Source organism: Drosophila bipectinata, chromosome 3L, assembly GCF_030179905.1.
Source record: "Drosophila bipectinata strain 14024-0381.07 chromosome 3L, DbipHiC1v2, whole genome shotgun sequence".
Classification (NCBI taxonomy): domain Eukaryota; kingdom Metazoa; phylum Arthropoda; class Insecta; order Diptera; family Drosophilidae; genus Drosophila; species Drosophila bipectinata.
Genome location: NC_091738.1, coordinates 15806401 through 15834199, shown reverse-complemented (window position 1 = coordinate 15834199; position 27799 = coordinate 15806401). Strand labels below are relative to the sequence as shown.

Genomic DNA, 27799 nt, shown 5'->3' with positions numbered 1-27799 from the left:
AGTTTTGGGCTTAATTTCCTCATCTTCCTTAATTTAAAGGTATTTCATATTTTTCTTAGTGCATTCGACAATCAGTTATGTAGTGGCGACAGCTTAGTTGTCATTTGCATGCACAGTAGCTTCATAACAAATGTCAAAATCATAGAATCCACACAGAAGAGGGCGGTGGCCGACGGGTTATATATATAGACTATGGAAAGAGCTGCTAGGAGAAGTATGAGTGCCATTTGTGTTCATTGAATACGCAATACATGAGGAGCGAGCCAACAATAACACCAGCTGCTGCCAAATCGTTGAAGACAAAGGCCAGTGCCAGTTGCCACAATCGATGAGATTCCTCCACAAAGACACAGCCAACCTAATTAACATTCAAAACATATATTGGAAATGTATGTAGAAAGGGGGTGAGTCGATAAACTTTACCTCAACAAACCCTCTGAATTAAAACCAAAACATGTAGTATGTTTTAAGAACCCATTTAACCAGTTTTCCTTACACTATTCATAACTGAAAGTATACATACATACCCACTCTTTTTTTTAATAGCAACGTAAATGTTTTATTTTTCCCCAGCGAATACCTTTTGAAAAATGAAAATTCTCGGGGCAAGTACCGAACACGGAGTACCGAAGTACCGAAGTACCGAAAAAAAAAATAAAGCAACAAAGTATAACCCTGCAACGGCTGAAAGGCGAAAGTCCAAGACCCGATTGAGGTGCATTGTGGCATAGAACTGTGGGGCAGATTGTGAAAGGGGAACCAGATAGTGGTTGTGGCAAGGGGGAGAGACGCAGAAAAAGCCAATTTAACGCTTGAATACAGTTTTCAATTTAAAGTTTTTCGCTTATTTTTTTTAGCTTTCTTATATCTGACTTGCTGGTGGTGAGTGTGTGCCCCCCCTCCCACAACCCAACTCATGCCATGCCATGCAACATATCCCCTTTTATATAGCCAGGCAACTTGTTACTCCTGAAAAACGCACAAAGTGTTGGAAGGACCTGGGGGAGTATCAAAATCCATCAACCGAGCCACCGAAAAGTAAAGAATCGCCTTAAAAATTGCGTATATCCCGAGCGCATAAAAGTTGACTTTGATTAAAGTTCGATCTAAAGACACAATATATACAAAGATACAAAGATACACAGATATCCAGGAAGCTAAGGGGCGTGGGCGTGGGCGTAAGCGTCTGCCGCCAGGAAGCCAAAAGGCAAGTCAATGTAAGTGAAGCTATAAGTGAGCCAAAGCTGATTGAAATGATTGAGGCGAAACGGCGCGATATCGACGAGTGGGTTCTAAGTGTGGGAGGAGTAGAAAGTGGGTGGAAAATTGTGGTGGTAGCCGCTTATAGATGGCAGCCCAAAGTACGCAATGCTGTTATGTGTCAACAGCGAAGACAGGATGCTGTTTATATTGCCGCCATCGTGCTGAGAAAATGAGATAAAAAGACAACCAAGGCCCTAAGCGAAGATGGCTAAGCAGATAGATCCACTGTTGACCAAGATTAAATGGGCCAACAACATGGCATAGTCAAACAAGAGGAGCTCAAGTTCCAAGCGATTTTAAAGACCAAACCCATGGAATATTATGATTAATATTTGAAACTTGAACCTAAACCTCCACCTAAACATCCATCAAAATATCTAACAACCTGACCATAATTTTTAATCAATTGTCTGAGAAGTGGTGTTCACAATATTTTGGCATTACGGGGCAGTTTCTTGACAAAACGAAGCGCAAACAAATTAAATCTGGAAACTCGTTAGGCGCTTTTTTAGGCAATTTTTTTTTTTCTTAAATTTTTTAATGAGCCACCTGGGGCCATAGCAGCATTATATGATGATCTCTTTGGCCACGCAGACAAACCTGCCCATAAGACCTTAGACAGAGTCATAATTAAAAGGCAAGTAACGAAAAAAAAAAAATATTTTACCTTGCTGGCCCAAAAAACTAGTTGAATGGATAATGGCTTTTCTAGGGCATGGAAGTGCGGAAAAGTTATAATTTACAAAGCTTGAAAGAGAGCTTGAAAAAATATGTATTTTGGTCTAATCACCGGCCTGGTTATAATTTCCATTCATCTCTGGGTCATAGCCTTGATTGGCTTCTCAATGCCTGTGCCCAAGAAATGAGTTTTCAATATTGTTTGTTTCGATGGACAGTTTTTTTTTTTTTGCCAGAAACCCGATACAAAATGAACAATTCCATTTCGAGCTAGGCCTCTAGGACTAGGCCTCTATTTCACAGTCAGTTGTTGTCTCTCCTGGAGAGGCAATCAATAGATAGAAGAAAGTGGAGGGAGAAAGTAGAGGGAATCTGCGAGAAAGGCTTAAATTGATTTTCCTTTGAAATTCTAGCCATCTATGTCTGCCATTTGACTTTATTTTCCATTTTCCTTCTGTGTCGATTTTTAATTAAAAACTGTGCGTGTTTTCTTTTCTTTTTTTTTTTTTTTTGTTATTTTTTCTTTAACATTTAAATTTTAAATTAAACTTGTTCTGGTTTTTGTTTCAAAATATGTTTACCTTGGAGACCTTCAGAAATTGTATGAATATTTTCCAGCAAATCATAAAATCATTTCTTAATATTCTGCACCTTTTCATGACTTGAATTTTAGCCTCGTTTTTTTGGCTTGTTGCATTGTTGCAACCTCCACAGCACAACCTGCCACTGCCACTCGCGACATTTTCATTTCAAATTTTATGCCCAAGAGGTGGGTAACAAAAAAAGGGTAAAGCCACCGCAGCCATCCACCCCTCCAGAGCTCATCTCCATCTGAACTGCATCTGCCGGATGGATGTACTTTCTTCTCCTACCACCCCACCCCCCACACACTCTCACACATACATACATACACATCTTGTTTTCATTTCCGTCAGCTACAATTGACGCTCTGCTCAACTTAACCTCATTCGTCCTGCGTCCTGTTTCTGTTTCTGTTTCAGTTGCTGGCTGCTGGCTGCTGCATTTTCATTTGCATATTCAGAGGACTTTCTCGCCGAGTTGTCGCGGCTTTTTATTTTCCAGCACACCTCTCTGTATGGCCAGAAGGGAGATATCCCTTAAATCAACATTGTCAGACGGGGAATATATAATTTTCTTATAGATGTTGGATAAATTATAGTACTAATAACTAGAGTTCTTATGGCCATAGTTCTTATAGACCTGTAAATTTAAGAAAATATTATAGAGGGGTACTCTTCTCATACCCCCTTTTGACTTCTTTGTCGGTTTTATTCCATTTCCACTTTGCTAACTGACATGATAAAGTGTTGCCTTGACTGGCTTGTCTTCCTGGCTGGCTGGGTGGATGGCTGGGGTGGCACTGCTGTCGTTGCATTGTCACGTTTCAGCGCCTCCAGACCTACAGACCTCCAGATGGGCTAGCACCACCATTTTTTGTCTCTCGAAGAACAAGCCACCAAACTCAACCAGGCTTCGAAAGGACTTGACTTGATATCTCGTCCTGTCTATAACTTCAACTCTGCCAGAATTTACAAACAATTTGTTGCAACCCTAGGCTGTTGCTAATTGCAACTCGAAAGAGGGGGGGAAGGTGATTCAAAATTTAAAACAAGAGTCTGGCTTGTGTCTATGGAGTGTGAGTTGCAAATGCAAACAACCAGACAAAGTCACTAGAGTCCCAAAGCAACAGCAACAGCCATCTGTCTCTGACGGGTTTGGAATTTTTCACGTGGCACAAGTTCTGTGTGCCGCATAATTACGTGGTAAGCTAGAAAGAGTTGCCAACTGGCATCACCATCCAGATTCCCATCCAGATCCTTGTCCCTGTCTCTTTGTGTGTCGCGCCAGAATACGCATACGTCATGTTGTACGAAGCACAGCGCGACTTTGGCTGACTCTGCAGAGTAGTCGGTTGCATATATTTCTTGTAATTAAAATCGCATTGAAGCATGCAGCGAGATGGCAGAAACAGAGGCAGAGAGAGAGACCCAGACTTTGCCTTTGAGGCAGCAACAAAAACTTGTTAACGTGTGGGGGGTCCTCTGGTGCTGGTGATGGTGCTGGTCCTGGTCCTGGTCCTACCACCACTTCCTCCTCACTATGTGTTTGGTGTAATTAAACTAAATTAAGAACTCTCTTGGCATTAAAATGAGATTTACGCTTCAGCGGGATTGAACGGGAGAGTGGCAAGAGCTTAGTGAAATGACATTTTCAAAGCAGATTCGAACAAACCCAAGGATACGCCCCCTGACTGTACTGACGGCTTAATTACGGCATAGGATACTAAGGAGGGTAAGGAAATCCTTGCCAAAGTTTCCAGGCTTTTCAGGAAAAAAAATTAAAGTCATTTACTTTGATTTTTTTTTTTTTTTTTTTTTTTTTTTTTTTTTTTTTTTTGAAACATTTTTCAAGGATCTGCACATCCTTTTTCCGATTTCAATTAAAAATAAACGCACACCTCTAGTCTGAGCCTCGGGGGAAATCATGTTCTAGCTCTGCATTTTGTTACTCAATTAAAATGCAACAAAACAAATCGTTTCTGGGGGTTTTCTCGAAACTATCAACTAACTTTTTTCAGAGCCACCATAAGGATATAAGGCCACAGGAAAAGTTTACAGTGCAATAAGAATTTGCATGCCATTTGCATATGCATGAGTGTGGCCAGCTTCCAAAAGAAATAAAAAGTCTTAAAAGAAAGACAAAGTTTAAAGATTTTTGGGTTTTTAAGAAAAAGAATTTAAATAAAACCAAATTGAACGAAGGACGAGCAATTATGCAAACGCGTGTAATTAGTTGCGGAAAAGTGGAAAGTGGAAATTGGCATCAAGGAGTGGGTGGCTTGATTGTGCGAATGAAACTGTGACTGTGACGGTGACTGCGACTGTATGTATTTATCCTTTCCACTGTCTCTTATTTGCTCTTCAGTCGCTCTTCATTCTTTATGTTTTTATGGCGTTTTTATGCCTTCATCTGCCAGAAGTTGGGCCGAAAAGCTGCGCCAGGCTGTCAGCACAAATGCGTATTTTATGCTTGCCGCAAAAGGTGGCGCGGAAAAGAAAAACTCCGCAGTTGCCGGAGCAGCAGTCGGAATTATAACAAATGATGCCCCACCAGCCAGTCCCCAACTCGGCACAAAGAACTTCCCCAAATAATAAAAAAGAAGGAAAATAATTGTTTAGCACAAATGCGCATTTAATTCGTTGACGCAAATCGAGCAAAAAGAAAAATAAAGTTTAAAAATACCAGGGCAGGGGCCTCTTCCTCCGGAATACGAAATGGAAATGCCGGCAAACAGAAAAATATTATTTTAATATGGTAAATAAAACCAGCGGAGAGCCATAGCCGAATAAAATTTATGCATTTCAATTATTAAAAGAATACTTGGAAAATAAAAATAAAAACCAATCATTTTGATGGTCTTTTTATTTTTTTGAGGCCAACTTTTTAACAAAAGGTAAAAAATTAATTAAGAGTGAGAGTTGGCGTGGTTGGAAAATGCATTAAAATGCTGGCTTTGATTGCGGCGCCCTGACCTGAGGAGCAAAGCCCAGAGCAGCTGCCGCCAGGATATTGGCGATGCCAAACAAAAGTTTTGACTAGACTGGCAGGCAGGCAGGCAGGCAGCTCCAACCACCTAGCTACTACTGCCAGTGCCAGTACTTTGGCTTGAGTTTTCATTTCATTTGTGTTCGTTGTTGGCTGATTGAATGGCGACGCCAGAAAGAACCACAAAAACACCAAAATCTAAAGAGAAAAAAATCCAAGAAAAAAAAAGTGGAACTGTTTTTTAAATCAGTGCTGGAGGACACACCATATAAATAGCACTTGCCACTTCGTTGGATGGTTGGCTGACTGGCTGGTTGGCGCCAAAAAAATATGCAATAAAATGTATTTGTAGAGGAATCTCCAATCTCCACCCTGGCGCATATGTTGTGCAACACATTTCCGTTTCCGTCGACGACAATTTTTCATATTCCATGTGGCAGGGTAAACTTTTCCATCCCCCCAAAAAACCAACAAAGAAAATGGCGCGAAAACAGGGAAATATGACAAAGTTTGCACTTTAACAAGAAAATAATCAAATAAATTATCATAAAATGTCTGGCGTTTTGTTTTGGCCGGAAGTCACGTACTGTCTGCAAAGGGCTTGAAACTTATATGGTGGGTGGTGTACCATCCAGAACACTTTATTAACTTGGCTCAAAAAAACGAAATGTCAGGGAGCAGCGACCCGCTTTAAATTATGGCCAAGTGGCTAAATTATGGCCATGTCGCGTATAAGCGTCTCCCAAGACAAATGGTTGGAATGTGTGGATTATAATTGGAAAAGGATGAAAGCTATCTTAAAGTCTACCAAAGTCTTTAAAACCAGAAACTCTGGCAACTCATTCATAACTGGAAAGGAATGGTATCTCCACTCGTCATAGAATCCACTTCACACTCTGGTCTGAAAGTCAGACAATGTTATCGGGTTGTGGAGGCAGAAATGGCAGAGGCATATGACGTCCATGGCCAGATAAGGGTGACAAAAATGTGTATTTGGAGCTAGCATGGGGCATGGGGCATGTGGCATGAGGCATGGTGAGCTTGGCAGACAGCAGTCGAGGTAGAAAAGTGAACAAAGCCTGAGCAGACCCGGCCTGAAAGAAATGAAATGAAATCCTTTCACACAAACACACCCATACTGACCAACAGAAGCCCCTATATCCTTCATATATATATATAGGACATGTATTTGTAAGCGAATCAGACAAAAGGACTCAAGGGGTGAGTGGGGTGGTCAGGCTACAACAAGTTGACACTTTTATGAGGCACTTAAGTGACACAACATACAAGCCAGAGCCAGAGACAGAGCCGCCCTCTCTATAAGAACCGTGGGCATGGGATTGACATGCAAACAATAGAGGTCCGAGGTTCCGAGTCCCGGGTCGGAGGTCGAGATGAGACAACATTGTTGCAACTAATTTCATGTCCAAAATAATAGAAAAATCAAATAAATAATTGAAAACCGCCGACTTCCGCTTACGTAGTCTTGAAGTTCCATCAGCTATCCATCAGAGTCCCCACTGAGTCATCCTGCTTTTCATTTTCCCGCCTGCCGTAAATCAGATAGCTGGCTGGGAGCCAAAAAAAATCCCGAAAAAAATGCCAAAAGAATTTATGAAAATTGAAAAGTGTAAGCGGGAGGTCAGAGGCATGTCTGGGGGGAATTGGAATATTTCAAGACACATTTTTTTTTATCGTTGGAATTGTCAAAGAGTTTAAGCATTTGGCGCTTGGCAGACATTATTGACAGCTCCTATGGATGGGTATATACTACCTACTATGTATAGGCACATGTGTGCACCTTCACCCCAAAAAAAAAAAAAAGAAGAGAAATTCGATCTGAGCCGAAAGGATGTGGAAATTGCTTTGTCAATATATCTTCAAAATAATTTGTGACTGTCAGCAGTTTAAAAAAAGAAATAGATGACAAAAAATACCAATTTAAAAAATATGTCAAGGAAATATGATCCAAAGAGCATTAGAATAACATTTTAAATCCTCAACGAAGTGAACTCCCTGCTGACAAAACAATTTATAAAATTATTGTGCTGCAAACAGCAATTTTATAATTAAATGAAGAACAACAAATGGGATGCTAACATCAAATGCAATTTGACAACAAATTTAATTCGAATTTTTGAATTTTATTTATCGAACGAATTCGAAATTCAATTTAATGCAAAACTCAATTCCAATTTCTAGTTACGACAGGGCAATTAAGAGCAATAATTAGATCAAAATTTGTTGGCCAAGAGCCAAAGGGTTCGGGCCAACCTTTTTTGGACAGTTCTCCCACAGGAATAAAAATTACTAAATAAATAAAATAAATCAAAGCTTTAAAACTCTCTAGAGGAGAACTCTCACTAGAATATAATTTTTTTTTTATTTTTTTTGTTTGGAATTTCAACAGTCTGAGAGAGAAAAATTTAATTAAAATATTGCATATTAAAGCTTCCCATTTGTCTATTCTGGCAGAAGGGATTACGAAAAGGCTTCCCAGCATAATAAAGTCCTAGGTGTTTTTGTGAAAAACGATATGATACCTTGACTTTAATAAACTTTGATTATTGAACCTAAAAAAAAATAATTATAATTACCAAACAAACAGCATTTCGTGATGAAATCAAATAGGTTTGTATTAAAAGTAATTACTTTATTATAACAAAGCATAGATTCTATTGTTTATACCCACCATTCTGATGGAGACGTACCAAAATGCGGCGTTAAATTTGTAAATTGTTTGTATTGGCCCATTAGCCGGCACAAATTTTGTGTGTAGCCAAGCCAACAACAACTACAACAACAACAACAACAACAAATGACTTGGCTTATTAGCGTTGGGACCCCTCCCCCCCCTTAACTGGCAAGCCAGCTGCCTTGGGCTGCCTTGGGTGTTAAAACTAAACTGGAAAATTGCTGGCTCGCGTGTCGGTTCGGTATTTTGTCGCCCCCCCCCTCTTTGGAGTAATTTTCCTCCTAACCCCCGACTCCAGACTCGGCCCAGCCAGGCTTTAGTTTTCCGACTCGCGTTTAATCAATAAGACCCGAAAAAGGGGGCCAGGAGGAAGGCACAAAGGACCTTCTGGCCCGAGGATAAGCTAAGCGAGCGATAAGCATTTAATAGAGCTCTTTTTTTTCTTGCTTTTCCTTGGGGCCTTTGGAAATTATGCTAAAGTGGATTTCGAAACATGGCCAAGGGCCCGCCGAAAATTTCCTTCCGCCATGGCGGAAAACAAGTGAAAAAGTTTTACCCAATTTTCCACAGCCAGCCCTGTAGTAAGCCAATCTGTCAATTAATTAGTGCGCCAGGCGTTGAGATGGGCTATAAGAATATTGTTTATCGCTGTGGGGAAACTGCAATCGAAACGCATCTATCAGTTTAACGAGCTTTGCCAAAAATCATGACCGTCAAGGTCAAGGCGTCCATTTATACGCTGATCGATTGGCATTGGGGTGGGACGACTCTGGGGATTAAAAATAAAATACCCCCCCAGTGCTTTAGTGCTTCAGTGCTTTATTTATAGAGGCACAAATCAAATTGGAATTAAATTGTGCACAAAATTAGTTGTGGGAGTTGAATTTTATATTCAAAAAAATTAAATCAAGAAATGCCATAGTTTGCATAACAAAATAGGCAATCAAAATGCCATAATAAATATTTGAAATACTGGACTATAGCTATTCATCAAAAAGTAATCAGAAACCTTATCGATAATTACTTTCCCATCTTAATGTCCAACCTCACACCTCCCATGAGTTTTCCATTTTCAAATTCGATTCCCCAACAGGGATATAAAGCTGCAATAACAACAGTATTTGTGCAATAAACATAAAAAACCATTTAATCTTCAATAGATACAACCACCACATTCACATCTACAAGCAGACATCCACAAGATACACAATCAACAATTTTTGAGCGAGTAAATATTTTGGTTAAGTATACGCCATGTGTACAGTGTGTTTGCCTGCATTCGGATAACCACCTCCCTTCCCCTATTTCCACCTCTGATTTTTCCAACGATTTTTCCACGCTTTTCCTTTAATATCTTCGAATGTGTGTGGTGTGTCGATGGCGATTGTTTGACATTCAATAGTTTTCGGTTCTGTGGCAAAATAAAAATCGAACAATTTTCCAAGAGAATCTCTCCCTTTTTGCTGACTGCCTGGCCCCCACTGTCTGACTGTCTGAATGCTCATTTGAAATTATTTTTATGTGTTGTGTTGTTTTCTGTGTTTTTCTGTTTTTCTGTGGGTATTTTTATTGCATTTCATTTTTATGTAGTTACAATGACAATTTTTCTTTCTGCTTCGAGGGTTTTCAAAAGAGCCCAGAAAAGATAAGCGCTGGCATGGGGTACGAGTACAATTTTTATGCTGCAATTTATGCAACATGATGGGGGAGATGGAGATTATAATCATCATCATCATCACAGCATTCATCTGTTTTTCATGCATCGCTATCGCCCTCTTTCATATGCATATATAGACTATATAGACTCTTGTCATTTGCATTATTTTTTATAACAGAGAGACGATGGAGACCCGATTCCTACGTGTCAAATGATTTCCATTCCAAACTCCAACCCGGAGGGCATTAAATATTCATTCTCTGGCACTTGAAATCGCAGCAGCAAGTTGAAATGAAAATAAAACTTTCTGTGGCTGTCGTCTTTCGGGGTCTTCTTGCTGCTTAAAAAGTTACAACTTGTACGACGTTCTAATCTCTGTTGAGAAAAAAAAAAAAACAAAAAAAGCTGCCAAAACATGTCACATGGCCAGGGTTTTCCTCCAAATCTCCCTTCGGAATCCAGAGTCCCTCCTCTTTGTGCTTTTGAGTTATTTGCTTTGCGAATAATTTACACAGAACAAACTTTTGACTTAAGAAAAAGGAAAATGAATAAAAAGTAAGATATATATATATATACTATACCAAAGTCGTATCTTGACCGAAACCGCAAAGGGGCCTTGGTATCCCCGTGAGAAAAAGTAAGGGGGAGGTAAGAAAAGTACGATATAATCCTTCGAGATTTAGATCTTATTAAGCTTAAAACTGTCCATCCCTGTCTATCCATCTATGGCCTTTCCTGGGGCCCACCTTGTTTATCTTTTTGGGAACATCTTGAAGCATCTGTTTCAGGGGTCTTGGACTCTTACTTTTTGAGGCAGGTAACGAAATATTAAGCTCGAAAATTGCCAAAGCATTAAAAAGTTACCCAATGCTCCATCTCTCTTACTCACTGGTATTGCCATCTCATTTTAATGCTGGCTAGGAGACGACCTTTCATCTTAGCTCTGTAGGCATTAATTCAATTTACCGGGATTTTGGCCAGCAGAGCACCTGTTTTGTTGCCTGTTTTGCAAGATTTATGACCAAAAATCCCAACAGAACTTTTCTTTCCTCCAAAGGCGTGAAGTATTTTTATTTTTGTTGCTTTTTGGGGGGGTAGGTCACTAATTAAAGTTACCATCCATCCAACCACTCCACTCATGAGGTAACTTTGGTGGTGTGGCGCAATTTTTATGAGTTCTTCCAACTTACCTGAAATGAAAAAGTTGCAAAGAAGAGAACAGGGAATAAGTAATTAGCCAAAAATTAGACGAAAATTCTTAGACTAAGGTTGTGGGAAAAATATAACAACTTTATAGAAGGATTTTCTAGCTTAAATTTTTCTTAAAACAGAGATCTATTCAGAGAAACATCCTTTATCCTACATATCCATTCATTTCCATACAGCCTTTTTTGTTCTTTTTTTTTTGTTACCTGCTCTTAGCCAAGAAGCCCCACTAGCCCATCAATATAATCAACGCCCAGAAAGCCACCAAGACTTGCCCTAGATGGGCATCAATCTCGCTTTGTCAGCGCCCAGTCAAGTTGCCTCCTCATTGTTGTCAAGCTTCACAAAAACCAAGTCTCCTTGATGACGTAGCCGGCTGAGACTGCACTGGAACTGCACTCCACACCCACTAACCAGAGACAGTAAACCAGTTCGCCTTCATTCCACAGGGCACAAAACAGGATTGTGTCTCAGCCTGGCATGGCTTGGCTTTGTTTTGTTTTCAGCCTTAAGGCTAAATTCATTGTCAAAGTCGCAGCAAAAAAAAAAAAAGGCAGAAAAAAGCCTACAACAAAGTTTGGAACAAAAGAGTTGAAAAGTTTTGGGGGGAAATTTAATATTTTATAAGGTATATATAGGAGGTATATGGAGAGTTCAAGGTTTAATAAAAATACTAAAAAAATAAACTATATCTTTTAGAAGATTTTTAAAACATTTTTTAATATTTTCCAACTTTACTGAGCATCTCAAGTTCGTTGCCCTAAACTCAAACCTTTTTTTTTGTTGTTGGTCTGGTCCTCCCTCTGAAGAGACACGCCCAGGAGACACCAGTCAAGAGATTGCATTTGTCTTCCACCGCCTTTTTACCCCATTTTTTTTGGGGCTCCCCTGGCTGGCTGAGTGACTGAATGACTCTTTGGTGGGCAGAGTTGCCTTCAGAGAGTTTGCCTTTTAGTCAACTTGATGGATGATTTCGAATTAGCGATGCGGCGAGCATAAAAACAGCTCGGGAGATTCATCGATTTCGGCGTTGTTAGGATAGAAATGCCAGCACATAAGTTCTCTGACATTGGGGAGTGGATCCACTCCCATTTCGTCCACTCCCCCCTGCTAATGATGTGAAGCTTGTCAGTTCATTGAAGCTGGACATGAGTGGGTTACATGATTTGAGGGATTTTTGGCTTAGGGTCTTTGGGGAAAGAATTCTTCTAATCACTTTCTTTAAGAATTTCTTGCTGTGCATGCCCTAGTCTCGTTGTGTCCACATCTGTCATTCGAAATATGCGCATCCATCCTTGGTTTATTTATTCTCAGAGCTCTTTTTTGGCTTTAATATGGCCCATCAGGTGCCAAAAGCGAGGCGCAACAAATTGCAATTAGCCATGTGCACCATTCGATGACGGGCTGTGGGCTGTGTTTTTTTTTTTTTTACCCAAAAGATACTCAAAAAACCAAAGAGAGATACTGTTGAAAGTATCCATTAGCTGAATCACGCGGCTTATCTCTGAAAGATACATATGTACGTTCTCTTCAGGCACTCCCGGGGGTCCGAAAATATTCTACGATGTATCTACAAAATACTCTAGTATCTGTCTGCCACTTGGGCCCAGGTAGCCATAGATATTCCCATTGTTGCCACACGGCCATCCATTCCACTCGCTCGTTCACACATCCGTATATTGTATCTATTGGATTCTTTCTTTTTTTTTTGTCTTTCATAACTGCGCATCAAGTGTTGCTTCCTGTGCTGGGGCCTCGCTTCCTGCCCCATGCCCCCTACCCCCCTGCCGAACTGCTTGCCTCATGGCCCAAGCAACAATGCGTAAATTTTTATTAGCCCAATCCCTGGCCATCGTAAACGCTGTCTGCTGTGTGTCCGCCTCAAATGATGGCATCATTAGACAATTTAGGCTCTCCGCGTGCCAAGTGCTGGCTGCCTCTTAGTATCTGTATCTGTGAGTGCGAGTATCTCGTATCTGTGAGTGAGTGCCCATGTGAGTGCTTGTTCGGCGTTGGCTTTTGCGTTGATTGAATAAATTATTGCCACTCGCGCGTGCATTCACAAAAAATAATCATAAAAAAAAATAAAAATAAATAAGAAAAAATTGTTGTCACATGGCCTTTTATATTCCCCCTCTTTTTGCCATCTCTTTCTCTCTTTAAATCCCTGTCTCTTTCTTTTGTGTGCCTCTCTAGTTAGAGGTGTGCTTCGCCACCGGAAATGGCAAATTATGCGCGCATCGTCGCCATATTTGTGATGCAATAATATTCGCTTGAGGTGTTTGCAGAGAGCCCGAGGGGGAGGGGGTACGCGGAACAACACCTAGCCAAGATATATAATTAAATATATAAAGGGGTATAGGGGTCTTGAGAGTGATAGACAATAGCTAGAAGGTAGTCCTGTTTGGAAAATGGCAATTTGCGAGTTTGCGAGTGAAACAGTGTTGACTAACGTGAAAGGAGGTTTAACCCTTCATCGGAAACTTGGGTATAATTTTGCCTTGTTTCATAAAAATCTATTATGTTCTCTAAATAGCTCTTTATATGGTTAAATAATTTGATTATGAGTGGTTAACCCTTCAACGGTGTTTAGGATCAAATTTCGCTTTTCTTTCCTCCATCATATTCTTCTTTATTTCCATATGATATATTCTTAAATTATTTTTATTCAAAAGTATTCGAAAGTATTATTCAAAGTATTTTTCGAAAAGTATCGTACTATATAGTGAAAAGTCGAACTTACTTCTATATCTAAAATCTTACTTCTGGTATAAGGTTAAAAACACAGTAAAGGTTAAAATTGATGTAAAAATTTTTAACACTTTACGCTTTACAACACTTGATTTGGGGAAACTAGCAATGGAAAGATAATATTATGGTTCTCTTGAAGAACAAAGATATTATTTTCCAACTTCCTTCTAAGCAAGAACACAATTCAAGAAATATCTTATGGATTCAATAAAAAAAAACATAATTTTAAGGATTAAATAAAGTAAGTACCACCTCTAGGCCTCTAAAAACTCCCCTTTTCTATAAAACCCAAAGTACCGAGTATCAGAAAAATCTACAAATTAGACCCCCTACCACTTCACAAGCCACGCCAATTGGATAACATGGTCGTTTCGCCCTAGGAACGAGTCGTAAGCGTCACAATCCTTTCCATAAATTAAAATTGGTCATGTAACTGTGGCTGGGGCTCAGGCTCAGTCCCAGTTAGCAACTGCGCCAACCACTTTCACTGTCACTAGCCGAGTTTAGAGTTTAATGCACTCACTACTGCCAGGCAATTCGCTTTTCAGCCTACTGGCTATGTCGGCCTGGCTATGTCGGCTATGTTTTCCACTGGTTATTCCGGTTCTTCTAATGCGGTGGTGGTGGCGGTGTTGTGGCTGGCTGTGCCTTTCGAGAGGCACAGTGTCATAATCAGACCAGACGCTGCTGGAGAGCTGACCATAGCTGAGAGACTCGAGTTCGAGCTCGAGTGGATGACTGACTTCAACAGCCTCGCCTCAAGGACAAATGGCGTGAAGCGTGCAAAAGTATCTCAAAGTTCGCTTTTAAATTACTCACAAAAAAAAGAACATAAATAAAAGCTTGATTAATTGTATTTTGTGTGCGTCGTGTGTTTCCTCTCTGCGTTGATTGAATTGTTAAAAAATTGTTTCTAAAAAATATCAATCTGTTTAAGACAGAATTATTTTGGGCCCTAATTGCTGTTTCTGTGGTTTCTTTCTTAGGGGCCTAATGACAGCAGCAGGTTTCCTTCCCCAACTTGTACTTTTAATTAACCTAATGAACTGACAAGCTCTGCTAGCAGATTTTTAAACTTTGAGGGGTAACCATGGCAAATGGCTTAAATGGTTTAGCCAGAAATGGTTTATAAATAGCTGTAGCAAGATGATGGTTCAGTGGACCGAAGCTCCGAATAATTATTGATTTATTTTGTTCATAAGCTTGGCTCTGAAGTTAGAGAGGGCCTTAGACCTTTCCGTATCATGTACTTTGCACTCTGAAAGTTGAATGAAACTTCTCAGTCGATGATTCCGACACCTTTAGCTCAGCTTGGGATGCAGCATCTATCTATAAAGTGTTTGGGAGGGGATTTGCATTTGGCATGACATGGCAACTCAACTTCCAAGGCAGGCCAAGTGTGCAAACAGCAAAAGTTTGTTTGTCGACATCTTTGGTTGTCTTCTCGAGTTTATTACGACACTTCTCGGCACAAATTGCACAAACATAGTCTCAGAATGTTGCATCTTAAAGGTGATTTAAATTCCAAATATTCTATATTTAATTTTTATAATAAAAACCAGCCTCTTCTTTCCCGCCCCCAGCTGTCATCACATATTTTTTCTCAAAAATATTTAAATTAATTTACTTTCGTTGGGGAACCGCAAAAAACAAGGAAAATTGACACATTCTGTATATTTTTTTGTTCTTCTCTCGTTTTTTTTTATTATCAGTCCGCCTCTGACATTTAATAAATTTCCATGAAAAGTTGTCACAACCCGACACCGCCCTCTGCCTCCATCGTCTATCCGAAATCTGGTCAACCAGCCACAACTTTTTGGGGCTTTCCTTTTTTTCCTGCGGATGTCCAAGCAAAGTCTTTAATTAATATTTTATTCATGGCAGAGAGGACTTATCCCCACACTGGGGACACACACACGTAATTACCAACAATTTTCGGGGCATTTAAAAAATTGGAGAGCCTTAAATGGAGATCAACTGGCCACATATGAGGAAGAGCAGCCCAGCCCTGCGGCAATCAACGCATGGGGGATAATGTAAATAATGTTCTGAAAACTCAACAAAGAAAATTGAATTTTTCGTTTGAATTGAGGATGGAATTTAAGGCTGAACTGGAAGACAAAGACTCTGAATACGAGCCATCAAAATTAAGCTGTCAAATGGCAGCTGCATGTATCTGAAAGATACTTAAATTTTTAGCTTTTTAGATTTTTAGCTTTGTCATGTTACCGCACCTTGTCTCCCATAGAATTCCTTTCACATTCAAACGTTGATTGGCAGGGAAACTAATAGATACGCTGGCAAACCTAAAACTTTAGCCCGCTTTTGACAGTTACATGTATCCAACAGATAACAATATACACACAAACAACAAAAAAGACTAATTCTGCGTGTGGCAAACTTTGTTTGATTGAAGCCTCCTCCCCAGTAGGGGTAACAAACGCACTCAAAGTCAAAGTTCGAGCGACAGATGCCGCCATTTAATTTTGATACAAAAAAGGAGGTTTCCCCTAAACCACCAAGCCCAACCAACCGAAATTGGTTTAGGCAACAGCTTTCTGGCGGCTTATCTTATCACCAGCCTAATTGTCAGGACAGGCAGGACTTGGGATTCAACTAATGAGGCCCAGGACAGGCCACAACCCAGGACATGTGACGAGCTTTTAATGATCTCCAGCGGTTGTTTTTTTTTTTTGGTAAAAATGGCCATAATTTAATATTTAAATTCCCCGAATTCTTTCACCTTTGAATCGAACTCTCCAGGCATGACCTCACTTCATAAATCAATTGAACTTGTCACCAACAGATACCTTTTGTTTCGATGAGTTATAAGTATTTAATTTGGTATATATTTCAGTGATTTATTCGACCACCCACTGCGAGGCATCATTATTTATGAATCCAACTGCCAAAGTCTATTAAAATATACATATTCTTCAAATCACAAATCTCTGACTGGATTCTCCATCAATTTAACAGCAATTTCATTTGATTTGTCGGCTCCATTTCCTGAAATTTATTTAATTAAAATTAAAATTTGCATAATGCTTCGATTGCGCCGCTAAGCCACAGACACCAAATATACAATTTCCAGGAAAATATTTTATGGTTATGGTGGGTGGGTACTGAGGCCTTCAAAATTTATGCAAATTACAAGAAATTATGTAATGCCAAGATGGTATAATTAAATTCTTTCCTCATTTTTTTTTTTGGGTTGCATTTGCAAATTATGCAAATATTGTCTAGAAATTGTGGGTCTTGGAACCTTGGAGGGAGGTTCAGGCGTAGATCTGTTAAAGATATCACTTTCATAAATTTTTTATTTAAAAACAGAAGCCTTTGATGGATGCGGGCCTTCAGTGCATAGTTTAAATATTGATTTTTAATTATTTTAAGCCAATACCGCAAAGTATTCACTCCTCCCGAGCTGGGGAGCATAAATACCCACAGAGAAGTAGGTATATATAGCTATATATATAATATATATATACAGCATCACCCATGGCTCTCCTGAGGGGCCACACACAGAGCAAAGGACTCAACTCAACTCGACTCTGGAAGCCTCACACCTTTAATGGCGGCGGCCTTCCTCGCCCCCACCCTCGAGGCTTGCTCCGGGAATAGCATTTGTGGGGGGGTTCTTTATAGGGGGGCGTGGCAGATGGGTGGCATGTGCGTGGGTTTTGTTTCTAGGTTGCTTCTGGTGGTTCTGCCTGCTTCTCTCTCGAGCCTCTTAAATGTCACAATGGTGATGCCAAGTTGCTTAGGGTTTGAGTTTTGGGTTTGGTGCTCTTGGGGGTGGTCACCCTCAGCATCCCTCCTGCTCCTCCTCCTCCTCCACCCTGCTATTTATTCATTTTTTTAACCCTCCTTCCTATAGAGGTACAAAATATAATATGTATGAGTTTCTTTTGCCATCTTGGCCATTATTTTGCACTTGCCGGGAAGCCCAGAGCTCAGAGCCCTTACTGACGAGAACGACCCTGACCCCAGGTCCACTGTTAACCCTTAGTGGTCCCAGCATGTTTTTTTTGGTTCGTTAGTTTCGCTTTTTGATGACTAGGGTGGTTAAGATCTGAGTTTGGGAAGGCCTTTGTTTTGAAATTTTCTTATTTATAATTTTAGCTACTAATTTCTCTCAGTGTCGCATATTTTTGAAGGCAAAACGGACTAGCAATTTGATTTGTTTCAAGAAAGAGGGTCTTCGGGCTACACAATTACAAAAATTGTTTCAGTTTCAGTTTTTGGGCAACCGGGAGCGTTGTTGCCGAACTTCACAAGTGAACCGATTTTAGTGGCCAATCCGCAGTTTCCAACGCCCAGCATTCCAACCATCAATCGATGGGCTGCCGAGTGGCAGACACACACAAAACTGGTAACAGATGCTGCACACGTGTGTCCCGTCCCGGGTGCGGTTCGCTGTGTAATTGGATGATGTTCCAAAGGACAGAACCGGGAAGTTGGACGGAGGGGTTCTCATCCAGACTGTTGGGCTAAAAACAAATAAATAGTCAAGCGGCAACCGGCCATTTCAACGTTCATTCTCGTTCATTCCACTCGGTGGCTGTGAGTGAAATACAAATAACATTTAATAAGAAAAGGAAATTGTCTATTTTGGCAGGCAGGAAATAGAAGCATCGACTTGCCATCCATTCACAATCAAAGGGAATTAGCAGAGGGCCGAGGAGGAGAAAAAAAAATAATCCAAAGGAGCAAAAGGATAAGGAATTGGTTTTCCATTTGGAAGTGTTCAGAAATGAGATTGTGTGGGGGATAGGTGTGGGTGTCTGTGTTAATGAAATGGCAGGAAATAGATTGAGATTCTGATTGAGATCTCAAGCTCTTATCCAGAGTAGAGTTCAGAGTCCTGTCCATCACTTCCAAGACTAATGTTACATTAACCCCTTTTGAACTCTCTTACAACCTCTACCCTCCTTTAATTATTATATGCCTGTTAATTGCCATTTAATATGCCTATATATATATAGACATGTTTTTCAATTATACTTTTAATGAAAATTGATGTTAAAATCGTGCTGGAGTTGAAGGTTGACTTCAGAGATGCAACCAACTTCTATAAAAAATATTAAAAAATGTATAAACATTAAAGCTTTAAAGCAGGAACTTAAAACTAATTTATAATCATCATAAACCCTCCTCTTAATTCACCTCAGCACTGGGTCATTGCAGTTGCAGTTTTAAAGGAGGAGGGAGGTGCCAGGGTCATCTGTAAAGGTCGCAAGTTGGCCAGGTTGGCGGATGGCCACAGCCGTTGCCGTTGATGATGTCAGCAACTCGTTTATGGTCAAGACAATTGAAACAATGGCGCCAGACCCGTCTACCCTTCTATATATATATATATATATTTTTTATTAAAAAACCCAGAGCGCATCTTCCATTTATCTTTGCCACTTGCAACCTGACTTGTTCACCTTGCTGCCAGTCGTTTTATGCTAATTGGCAACAGTTAAGGCAATGTGAGCACACTTTTCCACAACAAGTAGCTACATTTTCAGCTTTTCAGCAAGGCAATAAATTAAAATCAATGAAAAATTGTTAAAAAATAAATATATATATATTTGTAAACAAACAAAAAAATAAATAAAAAGTTACATTCCCCAGGCAGTGAAGCGTTTAAAACGCTCTTCAAAATGCTTGGCATTCTTTTCAAAAGCGAGAATTTATGGCGAAAAATCGTGTAAATATGCATGAGATACATTGTTGTGGAGCTGCCTCGGAGCTTCCATTAATTGTATTTTCCATAAATTATGCATACTTCTCTATTACACATTAAAGATATTTACAAATGCCACTATACCTTAATTAATGCATCGTTCTATAAATAGTTATAGACTGCATGGCTTTAGAGATTTCCGGTTGTAGTATGATTCAGGCTTAGCTTTTGAGAGTGCTTGTGAATCAGTAGAATTTAAAAGATATATGACAACGACTCTTTTAATTTTTAGACAATTAAACCCAATGACTTTAGTTTTTTTGGATGCGAATCAATTATGAAATTCAACCAAACCCATATCCAACCAGGTCTGAGGTCTATATCAACTAAAATAAACTTGTAAGTCGCCAGTAATATAAATCACTATTCAAAAGTTGTTTACCCACTTTTTATTTGGCGACCCACCCTAAAAACACAAAAATAATAAAAATATTAAACCCTGTTCAATGCTACGTCAAGTGTGTGGAAACTGGTACAGTGCGGGTGGAAATTGTAAGGTTATCCAAAATATATTTATTTTAATAAATTATTTACATTTATTCTCTTACAGTGATTACTGTAGTTATAGCTAAAAGTGCGCAATTCTGTAAGGAATTAAGATCATCTCTTGGGACTCTATAAGCATGTCCGTGCGTCCGCGTGTCCGCTTATCTCTTTCTAAGCCAGCTAGTCTCTCAGTTTTAAGGATAGAGACTTCAAACTTGGCAAAAATACTTATTTTATCTTTCTGCAGTATATTTGTCGGAATAACTAAGATCGCGCGACTATATCTTTTAGCTGTCATATAACTGATTGATCGGAAATGCCAAAAATTGTGGTTTTTTTATGTTAGAAGGTTGGGACTTTTCAAAAAATGTGCTTTTTGGATAATTATAACATTCTTCATTTTATAAATTTTACAAAAAGCGGTATAATATTCCCTATAAGTAAATAACCCTATACTATATAACCCTATACTATAGTACTATAGTATATAACCCTGTACTAACATTCATGACTGTGAAGATAGTTGGATAGAAGTTGATAAAAATAGTTGGATAGGATAAATAGAAGTTGGAAATTTTTTCAAAATTCATATTATACAAAGTAGTTGTCTAATACTCTAATTCCTATAAGTATGGGCCAACTATGTCCGATATTTTCAATAATGAATATATGTACATACATATATCCATGTAAATACAGTCCTGCACTAAAGTGTTAGCATACAATCTTCAACTTTAAATGTTATTTTCAGGCATGTTCCAAATTTTAATGTTTCATTTGTTTTTAATTGTTTAAATACCAGATTTTTTTATATGAAAAGCACCTTGCATTTTTTATTTTTTACAAAGCCATTAAAGTACATATATCTTTTAATAGAAAGTTACATTTAACTTTCCTCTTTTTTATCTTAAAAGTATATAGCAACTTTTTAAAATTAATCCAATGTATAATATAGCCCATCACCTAAAGTTATGACCCGCACCGTACTTGACTCAACTTTGTCAAATTTTTTTGTTTGTTTACTGAATAGCCAATGATTTTTTTTTTTATTTTTTTTTGTGAAAAATGCTTGGAAACAAAATTATATATGCAGAAGCAACATGCCTACCATAAAATCCCGTTTATAAAATGTAAATTTAGTAGCGTTGACCACCGAAAAAAATAGAAAAAAGATAGACGCAACAAAAATATATGTATATTCTTTATAAAATATATCCAACGAATTAAGAGAAGAAAAGAGAACAAAGATAGAGATAAATAAAAACAAAAGCCGGCTGGCATAAATAAAAAAAAAAACAAAACAAAACCCGAGATCGCGACTCGAGGCGACAATAAAAATTTGTCGACTGTGGCAGCGGCGATCAAAGGCGAGCACGTGGGGGCGTAACAAATAGCTGGGAAATAGAAAGAGATGGGACTAGCCCAGGAAGAAAGAGAAGGCAAAAGAGCAGAACTGATGGATGCACTACAACTGGCGCTAATGAATGAAAACAAACGGCAATTGAAGGGAGCCGAGAAATGGAGTGAAAACCATTGAACGGTTGTTGAGTTGAGTAATTTCACGACTAACGGCACAAAAGTGAGGTTAAATGTGAAGCTAATTAATAAACAAAGGGGGGATTAATTGCTAAGAGTTAAGGGTTAAGGGGTTATTAATACTAAAATTAAACTTAAAAATAACTTTATTTCTGTCTTATTTCTAAAAGAACCTACAAGAGGCTTATAGGTACTACTAAGCATTAAATACCTAAAATAAGGGTTTATATTAAAAATAATCCTCGTAAAAAATATAGGTCTATATCCCCCTTTTTTCTCTTATTTTTTTTAGAAACCCCCAGACCCCCCAAGAAAAAGCCCCCACTTGCCGATTCTCACCTGAAAACTGAACTTGATCGGCCCACTCGACCGAATACTGAAAATATTATGAAATCAATCTACAAGCGCTAGACTGGCTGCTACAGATACCGTTACTTTTTGGCCACAATGCAACACTACAAACCAGTTACACTTTTTTTTTTTCGACCAACTTTATAGAGTCCGCTGAGTCATAAAAACTGAATCTGGCGTGCGACGACGATCTGGCTAATTGGCGATGGGGGCCCGAGAGAAGCTGAGGGGGGGTCTTCGTGTGAGTGACACCTGCGATTAGCGTCGGTGAACCGAATAATTTGCATGAGCTTTGGCTTAAACGTTTTACTCGGTCGGTATAGTAGGTGTTTCGGGTCATTCACATGGGGATTTGTTTATCTCTTGGCTCTTTTTCATCTGAAGCTGTGAACTTGTCGGTTACAGCCTCAATTAGCATTTGTGTTTTAATTTTGTTTGATGTTTTATTTATCTTAAAAAAAAAAAAGTGCAAACTGGTACATGGATTTTTAAGAGCATTTTTTTAACGATTATCCCCCCAATGAGCTTAATTGATTTTCAACAGCAGCACCTACCTATGTGATAGCGAGTTAAGCTGAATTAAAATGCTTCGAAATTGCAAATTAATTTGCATTTAAATGCATTTCAAATTCCAGAGACATTACGCAAAGGGAGTATCTTAAAATTAGATCTTAAAAGGTATCTTTAAGATACTAATTAAAAAGTAAAAGGAAACCCACATTTTTATATAATTCAAGAGAGACTGTTGAGGGCCATTTGAATAAGTCTGGCAATTTTGTAAATCAACTTTAATTGAAATAAATTGTCATATCATCTCTGGCCTGGAAATGGAAATAGGCTCAATTAGATGCGGGCCTTATATACGTTCTTGACGGCCCCCATATATCTTCTTCTACAGTCCACCCTCAAAAAAAAAAAAAAATACAACCATCAATCAATGGCTGGAAATTGAAAAATATGACAGAGAACCTGGGGAATGGACTCTTCTGGACAATTGATGACCACTCTCCGTTAATGGAAAAATGAAAAATCTACTAAGGAAATGCCCACAAAAAATATATATATAAGACCATAAACAAGAGCTAATTGAAGAGAAAGTAATTTTAGCCATCAAACAACCTTCAAAGCTGGCCAATAAAAATAAACATAATTAATAGCAGACATCAAGATACAAGAGCTATAAAGAGATTCAAGATACAGAGATGCAATAATTATATAATTTTTTAGCAAATTTTTAAGATTTTAAAACCTCTAAGTAAAAAACTGAAATCTTGGCCCAAACTTTGCGGTTTAGTGAACACGCACAATGGACTTCCTCGGATCTCTCCTCGCTCCATCACGGAAAACCCACTTGAAACCACATCTGAGAAACGATTTATGCCAGTTAGTGGTCGTCGTATAACAGTTTTATGCAATTTATGTGCAATTTTTCAATTGAATCCGCACCAGCCCCGCACCAGGCCAGGAAGGTTTCACTTAATGGGGGACACAATTTTAGTTGATTTTTTTTTTAAATAAAATATTTCTACACTTGGAAAGTATATGTAGGTTACTACCATGACAGCCAGACCAACTTTTAATTGCGATTGGAAGGCGTTGATGATGACATTGAAAGATGACTAAAAATGATGGGAAACACCAGGAACTAGAGCAGTTTAGAACCTCTCTTGAAGGCCATTTTATAGAACTTCTAAGGCCATTCATCAAAATCAGTTCTACAGAACAACTTCCTTATCAATAAAGACAGAGTTAAGTAGTTTTTTTTTAGCCATTCTATTAGCATATCAAAGATACCTGCAAAGCCCGGCCCGAAAATAAATTAATAAAAGTTGAAATTTATTCGTAGACGTGGGAAAAAAATGCTAAAGATTTCGGGGGTAAAAGAATGAGTTCTTGTTAACACATCGTGGATATCGTATGAACAGGCAATAAATTGGGTCTCATTTATACGCCACTGTCAGATAATTATATAATGCGTTAAGAATATATTGTTATATTTAATGAGAAAAAGAGACACTCAAGGGCCGAGAGTCAAGTGGAATCTGAACCCCAGTCTGAGTTGGAGTTTTGGCCAAAATCCGAAATCCAAAAAGCCGCAAATTCGACCCGCATTTTTTGGTTTTGGCTATCAAATTACCCCACCCCGAACTCTCCTCTCTATTACCACCATATCTAGATCCAAAGACAAACAATAACAGACCCGCATAAAAAAAAATGAAAACGAAGACAAAGTCAACAATTGGTTGCTTTTTTTTTTTGCTTTCCATGCTTTGGGGGGAATCTCTCTCACACGTGTGACTACAACATTTGACATTATTTGCTGTTTGTCGTCTAAGCAAATAGGTAAACAAACAGAGACGGGCCACTGAGGCCCAGTAGACATGGCGCTTGACTAATAAGGATTTTAGCACGGCTTCCAGTTCCTCTTAAATCGAGAGTTAGACACACAAAATAGTAGTCGGTCTCGCTTTCAGAATCTCGAACTTAAAGAAAGAAAAAGTAAACAGTGGATGCCCCTTAAGAGGGAAAAGTGATGGAGTGTTGTAGTCCAGGTTTTTAGAGAAATATTTTGAGATATATTTGCTATAATTTTATTTGGGGAATAGAGATAAAGGTAAGTACCAGTAATTTAATATAATGACTTGTAGATGGAAACTTAGAGAAAATAGTGATAGAGTTCGAACTTCCAGTCTAGTTCTTTTGAGTTCTTTAGAAAATTAAATATTTTTTGATATTTTTTTCAGGGAATTTTTTGGAGAATAACTTTTTGAGTTCTTCAGAGAACTAACATTTCCCTCTAATAGAACTCTAATAGTTCGCTATATAATTACAGTTCTCTCTAGAAAACTTATATTTTGTTCTCTTTTTTTAATAAGAACATTTATTTTATTTTATGATTAAAGAATGTTTAAGATAAGCCATTTAAAATTAGTACAAAAAGCAGTTATTGAATGATTCATCAAGAAATTCATGTAAATTTTAAGGCTTTATAGTCTTTTTAAGACCCAGAATTATATAATTTTTATATTATTAAAATTATTATTCCTATATTCAACAGGAATATTATATATTCCTATATAGTATATTGATATATTCCTATTGGACGTTTAATTTCCAAGCTTCTCTTCCTAAATCCTGTTCTATCTTATTGTTTCCTAAGAATCTTAAGACACTACTACAGATACTATTCTTAAAATAAGTATATATCTGTATACCTATAAAGCATATAATAAGTATATAAGTACAAAGTAAACAATAAAATAAGTATTACTAGTTTAAAAATAAATATAAACCACAAAAATTTCAACATTTCTAGAGATGTTTAGACACTTCCGAGTATCTATTTCAAGTAACCCCTAATTCTCAGCACCTTCTCTAAGCTTCCTTAACGAGTTATCACTGTAGCTAGTAATCGGCTACTGGAAAGTACCTCTCCAACAACAACAACAACTACAATCACAATCGGTGAGAGCAAACAAAACCGCAAATAGAGCCCAAGCTTGCGTTTTTATTGATGTTTGCCTGTGATATTTACGAATCGCCGTGTTTGGCTTTGTTGGTTTGGCTTTAATGGCTTTTTTGGTTTTTTTTTTTTCAGTGAACTTTGCTTACCGGATAATACATTCCTTGCGGAGGAAGAAAAAATGCCCCTGAGCCCCACAGTTTGACGGCTTTTTCTCTTCACAATGGCGTCGCGAAATTGTATTTTTACTCCTTTTCCTTTCGGTGTTGGATGCACTCGACTATTTCGCTGCGTGTACTAGCAGAGGGGTGGCTCTAAAGGTCCACACTATCACCGGGGTAGTTCACTTTTGCAAATATCTCATTTGTTTATAAAAAGATACTTTTTATATTTTTATTTTTTGATAATTTTTGGCACAAAATTTTCTCTTGTTTCTCCTTGAAGATTTCTTTAGGGGGGGAAAACATATAAATATATATAATATTGAAACACGATTTAGCTTTTACACGGTACACGGTACAAAACTATTATTTTTTTTCTGCCACAAAAACAATTTTTCAATGTCGCACGTGCGAGGGAGCGAGATGGCGCGTTGGCGAGCAAAAGGGATAGATGATGCAAAACACAAAGTACAAATTCTTGTTCTTGTTTGTTGTTTTTAGGGGTTGCTTTTTGCTATTTTTGGTTTTTTCGTTTTTTTGGTTTTATTCTCCTGGGGAAAAATGAAAAACAGCAGAGGCCTCGAAGAGAACTCAGAACTCGGAACTCACTCGGACTCCCTATGGGATGGATGTTTTAATTTTTGAAACGAAAACAGAACCCAAACAGCTTGCCAAAGCGAAATGCGCAAAAAAAGACGGCGCAAACGCGGGTCCAAAGAAGAGATGCGAAGATGGCGAGAATGGCCAGAATAGGGGGAGGGGGGGGGGGGGGGGGGGGGGGGGGGGAGAATCATCAGACAGACTGCAATTTATAGGCGTTTTTCTTCCCCCTCGTTTTACAGTTAAGTTTTTCTTTATTTATACAATTTTCTTCGAATTTTTCTCGATTTATTTATGAATTTTACACACAAACACCACAACACAACAGTGCCGTTCGATTGTTTGAGATACTGCTACTACGCATCCCTCAGATACTTTTTCGGCGCGACTGCACTTTGTCGGCGATTTCTTATGAAACGAAATTCATCATCTGGCACACACACGGTTCTCTTCTGGTTTCGCACTTTTTCTCATTTTTTGATTTTCTGATTTACAATTTTATTTCAAAAACGAAACAGAAACTGAAACAGAGACAGAGAAACAAGAGCAAGAGACAAACAAAGCAGAGCAGCTGAGAGTGATGCTGCTAGAGATGCTACCAGAGAGAGAGGGCGGCCGTCGAAGAGAGAGCCCGTGGTGGGGGAAAAATCGAATCAGAATTTCGAGGATGGCCAATAAAAAGGATGGCAGGATAAACGAGCGTGGAAACTACAGACTGCCGCAAAGGCAACAACACAGCAATGGCCACAAAAACATGTGCGCTGAATGAATTTTTTGTTGTTGTTTCCTCTTTCCTCCTCGAGAGACCGAGAGGGCCAGCCAGACCGAACCGAAAGGCAAAGAAAGAAAATCACGTCCCTCGCCTCATGGCATATATTGTATTTATTTATAACTTTTCATTTCGTTTATCTCGCTAATGTATCTTTTCATTTTCCTAATTTTCTTGCACTTTTCGCGTTTTTTCTAAAAAAAACCAAAATTTTCAATTTTATTTCGTTTTATTTTGCTTTTGCTATACCGTTTTTTTATTTTATTTTGCAATTACATATTTTCCGTTTGGTGCGTTTTGTTTTCACTTTCAGCGGTTAAGCGCGACACCCACGACTTGTTGCGAGAAGAGCGTGCAGGAGAGACGTTCAGTTTCAAGATTCCGGTTGGCTGAGTCTCCGTCCGCGACAACCGTCTATCCCCGACGAAGGTTTCTAATTGAAAATGGTCTGTTTGTTGCTGGCGGTTCGAACAGGCGCCAATTCTGGCTGCGGCTAAATCAGCTGGCCGCTGGTTTTGGCCGGAAAATGGCTATATTTGACGGAGAAATGGCCAAGTTGGCAGCACTACACAACATGTTCGCTGTTCGACATTGTTGCCAACTAGGGTAAATGTGGTAATATTATGAAGGGGAATTATTTAGTTTATTGCTTTTTATTTAATATATTTGTTTTTTATTAAAAATAATTTATTATTAAGACTGTTTTTTGGTTGAGTTCGAGTTCGATGCTGCTGTTCGAACAGGCTCGTATGCTTAGCCAAGTTTCCCACCGCTATTTTTTGCTGGTTACCCTGTTACTTTAACTTTTGACTCATAATTGCGTTTCAAATAAGCCAACACCTCTGTTAACCAGTAACAGTGGCTTGAAATGTTATTTTCTTT

The 27799-nt window shown here is 38.6% G+C and overlaps 1 protein-coding gene across 3 annotated transcripts in view; it reads right to left on the bottom strand.

Moving 5' to 3' along the window:
* The window catches only part of Rbfox1 (RNA-binding Fox protein 1), a 75799-nt gene that overhangs the window by 38841 nt on the left and 9159 nt on the right, over positions 1-27799 (bottom strand). For 2 of the 3 annotated variants that reach the window (XM_070279406.1, XM_043210950.2), the window contains exons 1-2: positions 27194-27376; positions 25537-25835 (exon numbers count right to left, since the gene is read on the bottom strand). The exons of the other annotated variant lie outside the window; for it this stretch is intronic. In XM_070279406.1, coding sequence (XP_070135507.1) covers positions 25537-25548 — 12 coding nt within the window. In that variant the 5' untranslated portion in view covers positions 25549-25835; positions 27194-27376. Of the gene's footprint in view, positions 1-25536; positions 25836-27193; positions 27377-27799 lie in introns of those variants that run through there. 3 annotated transcript variants of the gene reach the window in all.